At 34.3% G+C, this 13,205-nt stretch overlaps 1 protein-coding gene across 2 annotated transcripts in view; it reads left to right on the forward strand.

The window, feature by feature from the left end:
- TBCA (tubulin folding cofactor A) overlaps positions 1-12,735 on the forward strand; it is a 75,405-nt gene extending 62,670 nt beyond the window's left edge. For both annotated transcript variants that reach the window (XM_072794165.1, XM_072794156.1), the window contains 2 exons: positions 10,188-10,274; positions 12,480-12,735. In XM_072794165.1, coding sequence (XP_072650266.1) covers positions 10,188-10,274; positions 12,480-12,560 — 168 coding nt within the window. In that variant the 3' untranslated portion in view covers positions 12,561-12,735. The remainder of the gene's footprint in view (positions 1-10,187; positions 10,275-12,479) is intronic.
- The last annotated feature ends 470 nt before the right edge of the window (positions 12,736-13,205 follow it).

Genomic DNA, 13,205 nt, shown 5'->3' on the forward strand with positions numbered 1-13,205 from the left:
GATCTATTTTTGCTTTCTCTCTTTTGATCCATTAATCTGTTGTGTATTTATTTATTTTTTTTTAATTTTTTTAAATTTTTATTTATTTATGATAGTCACAGAGAGAGAGAGAGAGGCAGAGACACAGGCAGAGGGAGAAGCAGGCTCCACGCACCGGGAGCCCGACGTGGGACTCGATCCCGGGTCTCCAGGATCGCGCCCTGGGCCAAAGGCAGGCGCCAAACCGCTGCGCCACCCAGGGATCCCTGTTGTGTATTTATTTACCAGAACCACACCGTCTTGATTAGTGTAGCTGTAGAGAAAGCTTTAATTGTAGAAGATTAAGTCTTTTCTTTTTTTTCTTTTATTATTTTAGCTATTCTACTTCCTTTGCCTTATCATACAAATTTTAGAATAAGCTTCCCTATGTTTATAAAACACCTTGCTAAGATTTTGATGTGAATTGCATTAATCCTATATATCAATTCTGGGGGCAAGTGGGTGGCTAAGTCTGTTAAATATCTCACTCTTGATCTCAGCTCAGATCTTAATCTCAGGGTAGTGAGTTCAAGCCTCAAGTTGGTCTCCACACTGGGCGTGGAGCCTACTTTTAAAAAAAAAAAAAAAAGCACCTATATATCAATCTGGGGAGATTTGATGTCTTTACTATGTCTTCTAGTCAATGAATGTGGTAAGCCTTTCCAGTTTATTTAGATCTGACTTCTTTCATCAGCATTTTGTAATTTTCAACATACAAATCCTGCAGTGTTTTGTTAGATTTATACCTGATTATTTCATTTTCTTTGAAGATGTTGTAAATGGTATTGTTTCTTTCTTTTTTTTTTTTTTTCTTTTAATGGTACTGTTTCTAGTTTTGGTTTCCACACATATATATTTTGCTGTTAGATACAGAAGTGCATTTAGTTTTTTGTGTGTTGGTCTTGTAACCATTTGGGACCTTGTTGAACTCTCTAGTTTCTAAGAGCTTTTGTAGATTCCTTCTGGTTTTCTACCTAGACAATCCTGTCATTTGTGAATAGAGACAGTTTTATTTCTTTTCAACCTGTATGTCTTATTTCTTTTTCTTAGTTGATTGCTCTGGCTAAGACTTACTTAACTTACTGTGTTGAATAAGAGTGGTGAGAGTGAACATCTCACCTCTTCCTAATCTTAGGTAGCAATCTTTTATCATTAAGTATAATTATAATGTTAGTACATTTTTGATAAATAGTGTTTTTCAAGTTGAGAAAGTTCTGTATTCCTAATTTGCTGAGCATTTTTGTCATGAATGGATACTTAGGGTTTTGTCACATGCTTTTCCTATCTCATTTGATAAGACCATGTGAATTTTCTTTTTTGGGCTCTTGATAATTGTGGATTACATAGACTGACTTTTAATTGTTGAACTAGCCTTGTTTTATACCTGCTTGTTCACTTGATTGTAGTGTATAATTCTTTTCATACATGCTGGATTCAATTTACTAAGACTTTGTTGAGGATTTTGCATCTAAGTAGTTTTCTTTTATATGGTCTTTGTCTAGCTCCTCTCATAAAATTAATTGGAAATGTTCCCTCTTCTCTTTTCTTAAAGGATTTGTGTAAAAGTAGTTTCAACTCTTCTTAAAATATTTGATAAACTTGTCCAGTGGAACCATCAAGACTCGGGGAGGTCTATTTTATCATCTTTTTAATTACAAATTCAAGTCCTTTCATGATTATACACAACTATTCAGGTTATCTTTTGAGTTTTGATGCTTTGTAGTTTTCAAGAAATTGTTTCATTTCTTCTTCATGGATTCTTTGAATCCATGAGCATTATGAACAGTATTATAAAATTGTTTATGGTATTTTTTTCCCTTGCAGTTTGCTCATATTTTTGTTGAGAACTTTTGCATCCATGTTCATCAGGGATATTGGTGTGTAATTCTCCTTTTTAGTCGGGTCTCTGTCTGGTTTTGGAATCTAGGTAGTCCTGGTGTTATAGAATAAGTTTAGAAGTTCTCTTTCCATTTCTATTTTTTGGAACAGTTTTAGAAGAATAGGTATTAATTCTTCTTTTAATGTTTTGTAGAATTCCTCTGAGAAGCCATCTAGTCCTGGACTCTTGTTTGTTGGGAGAGTTGTGATTACTGACTTAGTTTCTTTGCTGTTTATGAGTCTGTTCAAATTTTCCATTTCTTCCTGTTTCAGTTTTGGTACTTTATATGTTTCTAGGAATTTATCCATTTCTTCCAAGTTGCCCAATTTGTTGGCATATAATTGCTTATAATATTTTCTTGTCATTGTATTTCTACAGTGTTGGGTTACAGTCTCACCTCTCTCATTCATGATTTTGTTTGGGTCCTTTCTCTCTTCTTTTTGGTAAGTCCAGCTAAGGGTTTATCAATTTTGTTAATTCTTTCAAAGAACCATCTCCTAATGTCATTGATCTTTTTCTACCATTTTTTATATCTATATAATTTATTTCTGCTCTAATTTTTATTATTTCCCTTATTCTACTGGTTTTTGGCTTTATTTGCTGTTCTTTTTCCAGCTCTTTTAGTTGTAAGCTAGGTCGTGTATGAGAGACTATTCTTGCTTCTTGAGAAAGGCCTTTTTTGCTTTAGATTTCCTCTTACGACTATCTTTGCTGCATCCTGAAAGTTTCGGACTTTGAATTTCTTTACGTTTTCATTTACTTCTGTGTATTTTTAAATTTCTTCTTTAATTTCATTGTTAACCTATTTATTCTTTAGTAGGATGTTCTTTAACTTCCATATATATGTAGTCATTCATAATTTTTCCTTGTGGTTGACTTCAAATTTCATAGTATTTTGGTCTGAAAATATGCATGGTATGATCTCAGTCTTTTTGTACTGGTTGAGGCCTGATTTATGACCCAGTATGTGATATATTCTGCAGAATGTTCATGTACACTAGAAAAGAATGTGTCTTCTGCTGCTTTAGTATGAAATGCTCTGAATGTATCTGTTAAGTCCATCTGGTCCAATATGTCATTCAAAGCCACTGTTTCCTTGTTGATCATCTGCTTAGATAATCTGTCCATTGATGTGAGTGTGGTGTTAAAGTCCCCATTATTATCAATGAGTTTAAGTTTGTTATAAATTGATTTATATATTTGGCTGCTCCCAAGTTGGAGGCATAAATATTTACACTTGTTAGATCTTTATTATGGTACAATACTCTTCATCATTCTTAGTACAGTCTTTCATTTAATATCTAGTTTGAAATAAGGATGGCTACTCCAGCTTTCTTTTGATGTCCATTAGCGTGATAGATGGTTCTCTTCCCCTCACTTCCAATCTGGAAATGTCTTTGGGTCTAAAATGACGCTCTTGTTAGCAGCATTTTCATGAGTCTTGGGTTTTTTTTTTTTAATCCATTCTGATACCCTGTGTCTTTTGATTAAGGCATTTAATTTAGTCCATTTACATTCAAAGTAATTAGTGCTAGATATGAATTTAGTGCCATTTAGCACCTATACAGTTGCTATTCCTGTCCCAAAGGGTCTCCTTTAATGTTTCTTACAGAGCTGGTTTAGTGTTTGTGAACTCTTTTAGTTTTTGCCTCTCTTGGAAGCTGTTTATCTCTCCTCCTATTCTGAATGACACCCTTGCTGGATAAAGTATTTTTGGCTGCATATATTTCCCATTAAGCACATTGAATATATCATGCCACTCTCTCTGGCTTGCCAAATTTCTGTGGACAGGTCTGCCGCTAACCTATGTCTACCCTTGTAAGTGAAGGACCTTTTGTCCCTAGCTGCTTTCAGAATTCTCTCTTTATCTTTGTATTTTAAGGTTTCACTATAATATGTTTTGGTGTTGACTTGTCTTTGTTGATTTTGAGAAAAGTTCTCTGTGCCTCTTGGACTTGAACACCTGTTTCCTTCTCCAGATTAGGGAAGTTCTTAGCTATAATTTGTTCAAATACACCTTCTGCTCCTTTTTCTCACTCTTCCTCTTCTGAGACTCTTATGACATGGCTATTACTGTGCTTTGTGGAATCACTGAGTTCCTTAAGTCTGTATTTGTGATCTAATAGTTTTCTTTCCCTCTTCTTTTCAGTTTCATTATTTTGCATAATTTTGTCTTTTGCATCACCTGTTCCTTCCCTTGCTTCTTGCATCCTCATTGTGATTAAATCCAATACGTTTTGCATCTCAGTGAAGCATTTTTTATTTTAGCCTCACTCGTTTTTAGGTCTTTTATCTCTGTAGCCAGGGCTTCTCTGGTGAGTTCTATGCTTCTCTCAAGGCCAGCTAGTATTCTTATGATTCTTATTCCAAATTCTTGTTCAGATATATTGCTTATGGCTGTTTGGAACAAATCCCTGGCAGTAATTTCTTCCTAATCTTTCTTTTTGGGAGAATTCTTCCATTTTGTTATTGTGTCTAGGTTTGTGTCTTTTATGTGTTCTGAAAACTTGTTATGTTTCCTGCTCCTAAGAGTAATGCTGTATTAAGGAGGAGTCCTGGATTGTCCAGGGCCTGGCACTTTGGAAGTGTTTCTGGTGTATGCTGTGTGTACTCTGCTGTTGTTTGGTTGCTCTTTTCCACAGGCCAGGCCTCTACAGGGTTCCTCCTTGCTTACAGTGTAGAGTATTTGGACCTTTAACTAGGTGTGCTTTGATTTGTTTGTTAAAATAAGCCTGCCATGTTCTCTCCCTCTAATTGTGCAGATCATTCTCTCAATCCCCAGATTGATTTCCTGTATTCAAAATTATTTGATGTTGATCTAGCTGTGTTCAAGGGCAAGGAAGTCCCCCCACTGCTTCACCATCATAACTCTATTCTCTATTTTTTTTCCTCTGATGGTTGCAAGATCTGTAGAGGTAAGATTTTTTTTTTTTAATGATATTAGTGATTTGTGCCTTCTCACTTTGTCAGTCTTTCTAGAGATTTTTCAGTTTTTTAAAAATTCAGCTGTTTCACTGATTTTTCCCTGTTATTGATTTCTGATCTTATTTTTATTACTCTCTTTTTTGGGGTTCATTTTGCTCTTCTTTTTCTGGGTTCCTAAAGTAAGAATTTAGATTTTTATTTTTTAAAGATTTTATTTATATGACAGAGAATACAAGCAGGTAGAGTTGGAGGCAGAGGGAGAGGGAGAAGCAGGGTCCTTGCAGAGCAGAGTGTCCAATATGTGAGGCTCCATCCCAGGACGCTGGTATCATGACCTGAGCCAGAGGCACTTAACCAACTGAGCCATCCACACACCCCAAGAACTTAGATTTTTAAATTGAGATCTTTGTTCTTTCCTAACATAAGGATTTATTGCTATAAGTTTCCCTCTCAGCACAGCTTTAACTGAATCCTACATTTGACATACTTTCGTTCTCATTTATTTGTATATTTTTCTGTTTCTTTTGAAACATTCTTATTAACACATAGGTTATTTACAAGCATGTTTATTTCTAAGTGGTTTGAAGATTTTCCTGCTGTATTTTTGTTATTGATTTCTACTTTTATTTCATTTTAGTCCTACATGCATTATGTATTATTTCAATTCTTTTATTAAATATTTAAATTTGGGGATCCCTGGGTGGCGCAGCGGTTTGGCGCCTGCCTTTGGCCCAGGGCGCGATCCTGGAGACCCGGGATCGAATCCCACGTCGGGCTCCCGGTGCATGGAGCCTGCTTCTCCCTCTGCCTGTGTCTCTGCCTCTCTCTCTCTCTCTCTCTCTGTGACTATCATAAATAAATAAAAATTTAAAAAAAATAAAAAATAAAAAATAAATAAATATTTAAATTTGTTGAGATTTCTTTTGTTTTGTTGTTGTTTGACCCAGCCTATATATACTGCAGTGAATGTGTCTTTTCTTTATTCTATTTAAGATTTATATATTTATTTGAGAGAGAGTAATAAGCACACACATGCACAGGTTGGGGAGGGGGCAAAGGATGAGACACAAGCTGACTCCACACTGAGTATGGAGCCTAACCCGGGGCTCAGTCCCACAACCCATGAGATCATGACCTGAGTGGAAGCCAAGAGTCAGATGCTTAACCAACTGAGGCACCTAGGTACTCCTCCAGTGATGGTTTCATGGGTGCTTGAAAAATATTTGTATTTTGCTTTCTTAGGTAGAATGTTCTGTAAATGTCCATTAGATCTTATTGGTTGATGGGATTATTCAGATCTTTTATATCTTTGCTAATTTTTTTTGTTTGTTACTTCTACCCATTGCTGAGAGTGAGGTATTGAAATCCCCAGCTCTGTGTGGTTTTATCTCTCTTTTTTTAGCTTTATCAGTTTTTGCATTACATATTTTGAAGCTTTCTTGTTTAGTGCATATACATTTAGGGATCACCATGTTTTTTCTTGGTGAATTGATCATTTATTATGTAGCATTCTTCTTGATCTCTGATAATTTTTTTTTGCCCTGAAGTCTATCCAATATTAATATAGTCACTTTTTTTAATGTTTGGATGATACATCTTTTTCCATCCTTTTATTTTCATCTCTCTGTTTCATCTTGGTTTTTTTTTGTTTTTGTTTTTGTTTTTATTTATTTATGATAGTCACAGAGATAGAGGCAGAGACATAGGCAGAGGGAGAAGCAGGCTCCATGAACCGGGAGCCCGACGTGGGATTCGATCCCGGGTCTCCAGGATCGCACCCTGGGCCAAAGGCAGGTGCCAAACCGCTGCGCCACCCAGGGATCCCTGTTTCATCTTGTTTGAATTCAGTTTCTTGCAGGCAGCATATAGTTGAATCCAATATATGAATCTCTGTCTTTAAGCTGATGGATTTAGACCATTTATACTTAAAGTGATTATTGACATCTCAGGACTTAAGGGTTCAGACTTTTTCTTTCTTGGAATTCATTATATATCTTTAATCATTCAGCAATAACCACAAAACAGAAGTCAAATTCCTTCTGTCATTCCTTCCTTCCTTTCTCTCTTCCTTCCATCCATCCTTCCAGAGCTTCTCATAACATGAAAACTAGGTCCTGAGAGAAGGATTTCCCAGAAGTATTTCAGGAGGCCCCATGTGGAAGCTGTAAGACTTCTTAAGACTTAGCCTCAGGTATTAAGTTCTATAAAGCCACTTCTACCACGTTCTATTGGTCACCGGCCCAACCCAAATGTAGTGTGGGAGGTGACTGCACAAGAGCAGGATCATTGGAGGCCTTAGAGCATGGTTACCACTATCACTCTTCCACATGCTACAGTTGAAATCAAAGTCATGGGCTATAACTCAGGTCCTATCAACTAGTTAGTCATTCTGACTCAACTTTCTTATTTGTAAATTGAGGAGGCTGCACTAGATGACCACTTAGGTCCCTTCTGACTCCATGATTCTTCATTTGTTTTTGTTTTTTTTAATATTTATTTATTCATGAGAGACAAACACAGAGAGAGAGAGAGAGAGAGAGAGAGAGAGAGGCAGAGACATAGAGAAGCAGGCTCTTCACAGGGAGCCTGATATGGGACTCAGTCTCCAGACTGGGATCACAACCTGAGCTGAAGGCAGGAGCTCAACCTCTGAGCCACCCAGGCGTCCCTTCATACGGAATTCTTAACATGTTTAATAGCATATTACAATTTTACCTATGCGTAAAAGGAGACTTAACCATTATTATAGTAATCTCTGAACTACTATAAAACTTAGTTTGGCAAACTAATGCAGTTACCATTGATTCTAGAGGCAGCCAGTATCCAATATTAGAATGCCTAGAGATTATTTTAGGTACTAATCAGCTTTGATTGAATGGATCATTAAAGAAGCTAGAAATCTTATCTCAATTGAGCAATAGCAAAACAACTTGACATTGGCCAGATTATTTCACGGAACTCTTCTTTCTGAAAAATGAAAAAAAGCCCAATTGGGGCTATTCCCTTCCGACTTATATACATTTGATTATGAAGGAAATTGATCAGATTTTAGTTTAGTAATTATTCATAGTTAAAATCTGAATCTTGCTAAGCTTTCCCCAAACTTCTGTTTTACCTGAATAATCACCTCCCCCCATCATTAACTTGTTTTAAAAACAGTAAGACATGAGTAGGACCACATTCTTATATGTTACCTAAGATTCCTTGTATTTCCCAATCTATGCCAAGATCCTAACTTAAACTCAGTTTTATCACAGTCAGCATTAGAATAAACTAAGAGTTTATTCAGGTATTTTAAAAAGAGGCCCCATTCATTTGAGTGACTCTTTCCCAAGGGGAACACTTTGGAAGATAATAGTCATTTAGTTTAGTTCAGGTATTTTGAGGGGTTTCTTTACTATATATAATCTTAACACCTTATATATGATCTCTTAAAATTATTCTTGACAGTTGTAATTCATTGATACAAGGTAAAATATATGATTTATGGCCTTGATAAAGATGTGGTTTATGGATTCCACATCATAGGCATCAATGTACTGTATACCTTTGGCTCCCAGTGGCATAATCGTCTTGAAGCTGTTGTCAAGTGTTTATTTTCATGTATATGCTTCTATGCTGGAATGGAGGATAGAAACCTTTTATTCATTTTGTATCCCCTGTACCTGGCATCCTAGATACACAGTAAGATTATTGAATGAATTGGGGTTGATATACGGGAGAGACTGATCTTTGGCCCTAGTTACATCATAGTCCTGTTTTGATAGATTAAATGAGGATTATTGTTCCATAATAAAGGATAGAGTAATAATGAATAGAAGTTATTTTGGGCATTATTGCTTTAAGTTCATTTCATTGACAATACTAAAGCTTTCAAAAAACTTTTTACACGTATACATTTTGACTTAGCGAGCTTTTGATCTTAACCCTTTATATTCGTTTCATCTTGTTTAATTCCTAGAAGCTATTCTCAAGGGAGGTTCATAAGGAAGAAATATGAATCATGTATCCAATGAAATGTGCCTATCACTGATTTTTCACAATTATTTAGACTAATCAGATACATAAAAATAATTTAGTTGCAGTGATTAAATATCTAGATATAATATGATTAGTAGTGAGTGAAGTCACGTGATCCTGTGTCTAAAGTTTTCAACCAGTGTTTGTTAGTGAAAGAGGTTTTCACCTGAGAAAATAGATATGGCTGGAGAGCATCCTTCTATCTTATGATTCTGATTTTTGTTTATAGTGTGAGCTGTGACAAAACTATTAGGGAAAGGAAGAAGATACTGGGACTTACTAAAGCTCCTAATAAAATATGATTACCATTAAGTTACGTCTTTCCTTTTTGTTTTATATGAGCTAGGTAATAAAGCTTATTAGTAAAAGTTTGGGATTTGTACCCATTTAACCAAAGGTATTTGACCAAACACTGTTTTTTGGAGATAAATGTTTAAATGATCTTTGTGTCTCTGAGAATAGTTTAAGGAGATAAAGCTTAGAAAAAAGACTTATTTGAGGGACTTCTGGCACTAATTTATTTACCCTCCTACTGATTGGGTTCTCAGTGATAGATTTGATATTTTACAGTTCAGCTTTGAATGATGTATGTTAAGTCCAGAAATACCCTCCAGAATAAATATTCTTGTGTTTAATTCTGTTGTGTCTGTCTTCAGGAGGAATAGGCAAGGTTCAGATTCAGAGGGGTGCCAGGTTGGTAATTTGGCTCAAACTGCATGGGGAGAATAATCTCTCTCCTAAAATGAAGCACAAGGATAAGTAATAACTTTTTATGCATGATAAGCATCAAAAATATGAACCTGCTGGTCTTTGCTTTTCATTTTTCTTTACCTCTGTCTTTCAGTGAGAACCTCCTGCAGTGTGCACACGATGTGATCAATAACTCAATAACTTTTTTCATGCAGTAATTATCTCCATGTGATATTATCTGAACACTGTTTTTCTTTATTACTCAGAAGATGCAGGAGATATTTATATAACCAGCTGATCCCATTTTGGATAAAGGTGCTTTGTGACAGCAGGAAAAATAGGTTATTTTAAATAGCCTTTTTAAATAAATGCTCTATGAAAAGCTTTTCCAGTTAATTTTCACTTAGCATGAGAAGGTGATTACCAAATGATCTAAAACTTGTACTTTTGAATATTTTATGGTGTGATAGTCATTCTGCCTAACTTCTAATAATCACAATTTAACATAGTGAACTATTTTTTTTAAATATTGAACTATTTAACTTACCCATAATTTTTTCTGATTCTTTTAAATCATATTAGATATTTACAGAGTTGTGAGCTAAACACATAAGTTCTACTATCTCTGCTTGTCTCACAGAGATTTTCATTATAGGCAGAGATACTGCAGGAGTCCCGGATGATGATCCCAGATTGCCAGCGCAGGTTGGAAGCTGCATATACTGATCTTCTGCAGTTATTAGTAAGTAAATACTTTTCTGTCTTCTGTTTAAATTTTTTTTCAGTCTAATACATGGAAGGCCAAAATCTTAAGTATTCAACACTATAAACTATGTTAGAGGCATACTTTGTTCACTTGCCCTGTGTACCAGATATTTTAAAATAATTAATAGAGATTAAATTGTGTTTTAAGTTACGCCTCCAGTAGAAGTACTATATATAGCATGTTTATTATATTTATTTAAACTTAGTTAATTAAATATATTTGAGTTACTATGGTAGATATTCAGAGCACTAACATTGTCCAGCAATATCTTGAAATATTTAGTGTTCATACATAAAGATCTTTTTTTGGTACATTAAAGATAAGTAGACTATTTAAAATTTTAAAAAGATCCAAATGTTTCAAATGAATTTGGGCCCTTATGAAAAGGATCTGGAATGCTTTTAGAGTCCAACATTAATCATTTTGAGAGGGGAAAAAAAAAAGCCTTGTAATATAAGCAGTCTTTTCATATTAACTTATAGCTGGATAACAGTGTTATCATACCTGCTAATAATATAAATGCCTTGTGATACAGTGACAGAATCATTTTATAAAAGATTCTAAGAATAATTAAAAGTAGTCTTACTTCTTTCATAATGGAAATAACTGCATAATACTATATCCGAGCCAGTTGTTACTGCTGTTTGATGATGATTTGATGAATTCTAACCTTTCCTTTACTAATCTCATTTCATGCTTCTGTTTTGAACTAATATTAACTAGCTACATAGCTGTCTTGTGATTCATAGTTGTGCCTTATATAACAAAAATATTGTGAGGCTTTCTCAGGATGATCATATGTATTCTTTGAAAAAGAATGACATTTGTTTTCCCACAAAAATAATATTAGGACTAAATCTGTAAGAAAGGAAAAAGAGAAATGTTTAACATTTACTTTAATTAGACACAGAACTCCATATTTATCTATAGGAACCTTTTATTTTATTTTTTAAGTTTTTATTTATTCATTCATGAGAGACACAGAGAGAGGCAGAGACACAGGCAGAGGGAGAAGCAGGCTCCCTGCAGGGAGCCCGACAGGGGACCAGATCCCTGGTCTCCAGGATCACGCCCCCGGGCTACAGGCGGCGCTAAACCACTGCGCCACTGCGCCACCCGGACTTCCCTATAGGAACCTTTTAAAGTCAAGATAACTCTCCTTAACAGCCAAAAATAAAGCTGTGGTTTTGAAATAAAATATAGATGAAAGAAGGAAATAATTACGACATTAAAATATTCCCTGAGACAAAAGCACCATTTTTCTTTCCTGACAATTTAAATGGTTTTTTTCTCTCATGAATCTAGTAGCTAAAAAGTAATAGAAATTGCTTGAAAAAAATAATACTGTCTTTGGATGATATATTTTGTGTGTAAGGATGTATTCAATATTTCTACCCTCAAAGAGCTTATATTTACTAACAAAGACATAATATAGAGGTTTAAGAAATTTTTGCCTATAATCTAAGTTAAGCAAATTCTTACTCCTTTTGCTTTAAATTTTCATATTAAATAAATACTCATACCTTATTCCCTCTGCTCTGTAACTTAGATGGTATTATTTCATTTATCCCTTAGCATAATAATAGTAAGACCTTTATGTATGAAAAAGCAAGGAAAAACTCAGTCTTTAAATGTCAAAAAATGTTTTAGTATTTTGTTTCCTTGTAGTACAGTACATAATATTAATAAGCAGACAGTTCATTTTTCTAATTCAAAGATGATACTTATCTCTGGTGTGACACCACTAACCTTCTTTGTCATTTTGGGTAGTTGGAGGATTATTTTGGTCTGAATGTTGTTATATATGTAGCATTTTAGTAAAGCATCATTTTTTAATTTTTAGTCCATTAATAATACTTTTTGATTGGTGACATATTGACAGAATGAGAATAAAATTTTTTGAGGTTTTTATGTAGTTATTTAATGCCAAAAGCTTTAGATGACCCTGTTTTTCACTTACTGTGAGAATGCTATACAGTGAAACAACAAAACCTGTTATTTCTTCTTTTACCTGTAAAGAAAGAACAGAAATATGGGAAATCTGTGAAATTACATAATATTTAGATGAGGTTTGGAATCCTTTTTGAGCTATTTATTTTTTTGATGGTTTGTAATAATCTGAGTAAAAAAGCACTGAAGTTTGAGAAGGATAAGTCTAATTTTTATTGTATTTCATTTCAGGAGAGTGAAAAAGACTTGGAAGAAGCTGAGGAATATAAGGAAGCACGTTTAGTATTGGATTCAGTGAAGTTAGAAGCCTGAAGTTTTGCCGTGCAGGGTGTTTTTTCATTAAATCCTGAGATCCATTCCACAATTCATTATTTTTGACCACTGCTATATGTTCAAGTAGTATAAGAATGTGATTCTTTTTATGCAGTTGCATATATTTTTCTTTGCCTAATTTAATGTGTCAAATAAATGAGTTCGTCTAATAAAATTGTTTCATACTTTATAAAATATCTTATATTAACTTTTTATCATTAAATCATAGACATTTTTGACAGAATTTAAATCTGTTAGGTTCTCTTTGAAATCTAGATATTTTGATTCCTAACTGTAGATTGAATTAAAAATATGATACCTTCATTTTTTAGGTAAAAATCCAAATTTTGAAGTTTATTCTGAAACAGCTCCTTCAAAAGAAAGGAAGAACATTTCTTGAGATAAGACCTCACATATTTATCCCTTCACAGTGAAAGTCTAGCATTTCCATTACTGTTAATTAATGGAGACATTTAAATCTTTTTGCAGAAAGATTTATATGAAAAACACCAACGATTTAGATCTTCAAATAAGATTCTTACGAACAAAGAATTCAATTGTATTTTAAAGGAATAATAATAGTATACTGGGAAATATTTAACAGGTCTTCAAAATGGAAAGAGAACCTCTTACTTCTGGGGTATA

The sequence above is a fragment of the Canis lupus genome, chromosome 2 (assembly GCF_048164855.1).
Source record: "Canis lupus baileyi chromosome 2, mCanLup2.hap1, whole genome shotgun sequence".
NCBI classification, from domain to species: Eukaryota; Metazoa; Chordata; class Mammalia; order Carnivora; family Canidae; genus Canis; species Canis lupus.